General features: G+C 43.8%; 1 protein-coding gene across 1 annotated transcript in view; it reads left to right on the top strand.

The window, feature by feature from the left end:
• Positions 1-5,308, top strand: part of LOC115159503 (erythrocyte band 7 integral membrane protein) — a 17,064-nt gene extending 11,756 nt beyond the window's left edge. Inside the window, exons 4-7 of the mRNA XM_029709288.1 lie at positions 1,517-1,599; positions 1,695-1,898; positions 2,942-3,076; positions 5,053-5,308. Of these exons, the coding sequence (XP_029565148.1) occupies positions 1,517-1,599; positions 1,695-1,898; positions 2,942-3,076; positions 5,053-5,244 (614 nt within the window). The 3' untranslated portion in view covers positions 5,245-5,308. The remainder of the gene's footprint in view (positions 1-1,516; positions 1,600-1,694; positions 1,899-2,941; positions 3,077-5,052) is intronic.
• Positions 5,309-6,199: the final 891 nt, after the last annotated feature.

The following is a 6,199-nucleotide window of genomic DNA, read 5'->3' as shown; positions in this document are numbered from 1 at the left end:
CTGTTACCAACCCTTAGTAAACTTCTGAAAAAAATTGTTTGACCAGATACAATGCTATTTCACAGTAAACAAATTGACAACAGACTTTCAGCATGCTTATAGGGAAGGACACTCAACAAGCACAGCACTTACACAAATGACTAGCTGAAAGAAATTGATGATAAAATTATTGTGGGGCCTGTCTTGTTAGACTTAAGTGCAACTTTTGACATTATCAAACATAGTCTGCTGCTGGAAAAACGTATGTGTTATGCTTTATGTGTATCTGTAGACACACCTCTGCCACACCTTCATTTCTTTGATCTCCACCCCAAACGAATAGCGGGTTAATAGCATGCTATTCTCATGCTTAAGTTCAAGGTCAGAATACGCGTAGAGAGAAAAGTCTAAAAAGGGAATTATGTTCCATTTACGCGCTTCATACGCGCTTCATTCTAGCCTCTCTAGCTGAGCAGAGAGGCTAGATCAGAGGCATGCTATCTCTTTGTAGTTGGAGTGGAAGAGTAGTGCTGAGGGTTTGGTTGACATTTCACCCTCAGTAGATGGTGGCATTCTTAAGATAATTGATGAATTAGCTGTATTTACACTTTAACAATGTGCAAGATACGCTATTACCATCCAAATCTCCAACCTTCAGTGTAACTATAAAGTGGCCCCAGTAGTCTATCTACCATAGCCAGGCTATGGACCTCAAACTCTCAAGCTTTGCTCTCCATGGGTGAAACATGATCTAGCAGGATTCCGGAACAGCCGCATGATAACAGCCTGGGGTAATAATAAACCGTGTCCATCTGTCACGAAGGGACCCTCAAGTTCCTCTGCTGCCCGGAGACGCAAACACCAAAGTTGAGTTTAATATTTGGTTTTGCCAACTAAGCTCTGCTCATTATCTTTATGGTCTTTCCCCCTCCCTCCATAGTAAGTCAACTGCCAGATAAGATCTTTTAACAGAATCAACTGTTATTATTCAGGCTTTGGGCTAGTCAGTAGTCATTGCATTTTATGTTAGAAGTTTCCCTGGTGCTTTATGCATTGGTGTTACTCTGCACTAGCCTAAACCAAGTTGGTGTGGTGAGTGAACCAGTGCCATTTTTAGGGTGGGAATCCATGGAATTTTCCATCATATCCCATGATGCTTTGCATAGCGAATTCAGAGCATACTCCTGTGTTGCAGACTTGCAGTACAGTACAACCAGGGCCTGCAGCTAGCACTTGGCTGAAGTCCCAGCTGGGAACAATTATTCTAGAAAGAGAAGGAGCTGTTTACATGAGTGAAAATTGCACGGGGCAAATGCCTCTGTTAAAGGGATACTTCAGGATTTTAGCAGCGAGGCCAAAATCCCAACGTATCCTTTTAAGCCCCTTGTTTGGCCTAAGCTACAGTATCTTACACCATCATGCCCAGAACTCTGTGTTTGTACTGTATTGTACAATAGTTGTGAGACTAATGGAACTGAGGCTTGATTTGTAGCTTTAGGCTTCGCTGTTAAACGTGTGTGTGCACATCACCCCACAGGCCTGTTCTTCATCCTGCCGTGCACAGATAATTTCATCAATGTGGACATGCGCACCATCACCTTCGACATCCCCCCACAAGAGGTGAGCCCCGCCCCCATTACCTTGATTACTCTTATCATGTAATACCAGTTCTGATCAGTGTTGCCAGTAGTAACTGATCTTCCCCTTCTCCCCAGGTTCTGACTAAGGACTCAGTGACGGTCAGTGTTGATGGAGTGGTGTACTACCGTGTTCAGAATGCCACCCTGGCTGTGGCCAACATCACCAACGCTGACGCTGCCACCCGCTTGCTGGCACAGACCACCCTGAGGAACGTCCTGGGCACCAAGAACCTGGCTGAGATCCTGTCTGACCGCGAGGAGATAGCCCACAGCATGCAGGTACTGGACCACAGAATCCTACCACTCACTCTGACCATAACCTGACCATACACATGCACCATACTCCACAGCATGCAGGTACTCTAACGCACTGTGGTCTGTTCTTTATGTAGTCTTGCTATAGCAACTTAATACCACACTCTGCAGCAAGCCATAATGGCCATAAAACAGGAGATGTTCACCAAATGCTACTAGGTAGCAAAGGTGGAGGGGTATGTCTCATGATTAACAACTCATGGTGTGATTGTGGTAGCGTAAAGGAACTCAAGTCCTTTTCTTCTCCCAATCTGGAATACCTCAACAATTACCTCCTGAGATCATTTTCTTTGGTTATTGTCACTGCCGTGTATATTCCACCCCTCAATGTTTTTAGCAGTGCGACTGTATCTAGGGTATTACGCAAGGTTAAGGTTAGGTGGTTAACAGATTTTTTTTTTTACTCCGCCGCCCTTGGGTAGGTGGAGGGAGTCTGGAAGTGCACCTAGGAATCTTTGGGTTGTCCTAGAATTTATAGTGCGGCTTTGGATAATCCTTGGTTGGGGTCTGAGGGAATTATTTGTTCCGATTGCAAACCTAGTAAGATGGTGATTCAATAGTCCATAATTATGAGGAAAAACATTTAGATCTATTCCACGGGACAAAAATAGATCCAGGGTATGATTGTGGCAATGTGTATGTCCTGAGACATGTTGGTCAAAACCCACTAGTAATGGTGCGGGTAATTACCTTTCACCTGTTTGTGCCAGAAACAATGAGTTTTCTCTGTAGTAATGGTTCAGTCGTGACTCTAACGAATCTGCACTCTGCTTTTTCTCTAGGGCACTCGGAAACAACGGTACAACCAAACATAATCATTACAACAATTGTTAAGTGGGCACTTTTTTTTTCTAGGCGCACTGGTGCTCTTAAAATTGCATTTAATTTCAGGTCACACAGCAAAATATTTGCACTTTTGAACCCTCTCTGGGCCTATTGTGACCTGAGGTTTCAAAAGGAGCGTGTTGGATGTAGAGTTCCGTGTCTTATCCCCTGTGTTTCCTCAGACTACCCTGGATGACGCTACAGATGACTGGGGTATCAAGGTGGAGCGGGTGGAGATCAAGGACGTCAAACTGCCCCAGCAGCTCCAGAGGGCCATGGCTGCAGAGGCTGAGGCTAGCCGCGAAGCCAGGGCAAAGGTACGGTACTGACACACATACAGACCAGGGTAACACACACTTGAATATACAGGCATTGGTCTTTAGTCTATTTTTCAGTCCCTTGAGTTGAGCTAAATCCTTTTCCTCTGAGTGAATAATCCCACTTGGCTTCTATTATATTGTTTGTTAATTTGATTGACTCCCAAAATAAATCATCCAGATGAAAATGTTTTCTTGACGGGTCAACACGTCATCTCCCTTGTTCCTTAGCAACCGGTGGTCATATCGTAAGAACCCGAGAGCATAGCACGTCACAAGCTGGGGCTTCTCTGCCCGAGTCTCCTCCCATCGGCCATTACACTAATTGGATATCATCTTCAATCTGCTGGTTAATGATGAGAGGGCTCTCTGGGATTGATTTATTTAATTATCCACTCACTATGGTTACTCTCTGTATGCTTACATTCCCTTGATATGTGTGTGAAGAAGAAGCCGAATCGGATCAGACCATGAGGAGACAGACAGGATGTTTTGGTGCTCAACTCTCGTATAGGCTTTTTTTTTTTTTACAATATTACCAGGTGCATGACTAATTGACCAATAACGTTTGTACAGAAAATAACAAACAGGACGTTGACAAAGACTTTAATAAATCAAAAGTATTCTCAATTTAAACTATTCCGGAAACAACTCTTTGCCTCTAACAAAACTCAGGTATAACTCTACTCTATAGCCCCTGTGAAACTCACGAACGACTAGTAAAAGCTCCTACCAAGTTTATTCACCCACTGGGTCACACAGCTGCATAAGACAAAGAGATGTTTACACAAGTACATGTATGTATACCCTCTACTGGTGCAAGGAGTTGATTCCGCCATTTAGACAGCCAATGCATCTCTGTTGCTAGGCAGGAACTTAAGTGGTTCCTCTCATTGGGGTAGTCATGGCTCTGCCTCCTATGTGTATATGTCATAGACCTGTTCCTCTTCACTTCTCTGACCTGACCTCAGGCCACAGTCCTCACCACTCCCTAACTCACTGCTGTCCCACCTTACCAGTGACTGAAACCAGACTGTGGCCGATCACCTCTCCATAGGAGATTTAACAATAACATGTTCTGACAGAATATAAACTTTCTGCTCTGCCCTTTCTCACTCTGTATATTTACATACCCTCAGTTCTAAAATGGTAACATGAATAAGGATATTTCGACTTTAGAAGTTAGTACCCAACACCCCAAAACACATTTCTACCATAAATGTGTAATTTCCCATGGACATATAACATCCTAAACAACAGTTTTACATAAACAAACCCTTCAATTACTTGTACCATGAATTCTTCTTTAAGTCACACAATACACATTCATAAAGTAATTCACCCCCGGGATAATTCATCACTTTGGTTATTCCCGTCAACCAATCAATGTTCCTCGATGACTCGTAGACTAATTTGCGTAATGCGTAATGCACAGTGGCACTTCAACAAGGGAACGTGGCGGTGCTTCAGACAAACACACAATTTAGGTTCAATTATATGATTATACTCTACCAACACTTTGATCGTTATTCTAATAATATATTTCACATTGCTAGAGCATGTACGTTTTAAATAGGCAGCTTTATACACGGTAGAACCATGGTTCACAAGTTACATTGTTTTGGTAACTGGCATGCACAACAAACACTCGACTTTGACGCCTTATGTCAACGTATTGTTGGCGAACAGAATGTGCTGCTCAATCCAACATATTCTCTTTTGTTTCAGGATTCTTGGCTATACCTTAAAGAGACACAATAACGAGTCTCTCCAACCAATCATTTGTTTCAGTGTCATTGTCTGTAAGTCATGGACATGCGCTCCATGACAATGTGGAATTCTTGCTCTCTCTCTCTCCATTATCTATCTTCGTTACCTAATGGTCATTACCTAACCTCTTTTTCTTCCATCTCTCCCTTCCTCTCTCTATCTGTCCCCCTCCGCCCTGCCTCCTGTCCCCTGGGTCCTGTGTGTAGGTGATAGCAGCGGAGGGGGAGATGAATGCTTCGCGGGCTCTGAAGGAGGCCTCTCTGGTGATCGCTGAGTCTCCATCGGGCCTGCAGCTGCGCTACCTGCAGACCCTCAACACCATAGCTGCCGAGAAGAACTCCACCATCATCTTCCCCCTGCCAATGGACATGATGCAGGCCTTCATGAAGAGAGACTGAGGAGAGCCTGTTGGGTGCTGTGTGAGTGCTGTTACACACATACAGTACACACACACGAAACAAACATTCCCACATATATCATAGTGTGCTTTCCCTTGTGCCAAATGTTATGTCAATGCCAGCTGGTGCAGAGGACGCTAGCTAAAGAGTTTGGTTGAGCTTTATGAGTCAAAGAACTTATTGTTTTGTGTCTTAAGACTATATTCTGTATTGTGAGTTCCCATTGAATGAAACAGGATTTGAACAAAAACAAGGGAAACCGAGTCGCCACTCACCAGTACTACTGAGGTGTTTCCCACACTGCTATGAGACCAGGATGTACTAGGGGCCCTGTCTGTCTGTCTGTCTCCATGGGAAGCAACCTCTTTACTATGGCCATTTAAACAGCTCAAAGCCTTAAATCATTGCCATGGAGTCAATGTAGTCATCTCATACAGTTTCTATCCATACCTGGATGGAAATTGGTAGTGCATTTTAGTCTGTTTTAATAGCAGTATTTATCATCAAGACTACACGCTCTTCAGATGCTGTTACAGTACCTATACAGTATACATTACTTTACTGTATAAAACATGGTATGTGTTATACACTGAGTATACCAAACATTAGGAACACCTTCCTAATATTGAATTGCACCCCCTCAAAACAGACTCAGTTCGCAGGGGCATGGACTCTACAAGGTGTCGAAAGTGTTCCACAGGGATGCTGGCCCATGTTGACTCCAATGCTTCCCACAGTTGTGTCAAGTTGGCTGGATGTCCTTTGGGTGGAGGATCATTCTTGATACACACGGGAAACTGTTGAGTGTGAAAACCCAGCAGTGTTGCAGTTGTTGACACAAACCGGTGTGCCTGGCACCTACTACCATACCCCGTTCAAAAGGCACTCAAATAATTTGTCTTGCCCATTCACCCTCTGAATGACACACATACACAATCCATGTGTCAATTGTCTC

Source organism: Salmo trutta, chromosome 23 (genome assembly GCF_901001165.1).
Source record: "Salmo trutta chromosome 23, fSalTru1.1, whole genome shotgun sequence".
Taxonomy (NCBI): domain Eukaryota; kingdom Metazoa; phylum Chordata; class Actinopteri; order Salmoniformes; family Salmonidae; genus Salmo; species Salmo trutta.
This window is presented reverse-complemented; position numbering and strand designations above follow the sequence as displayed.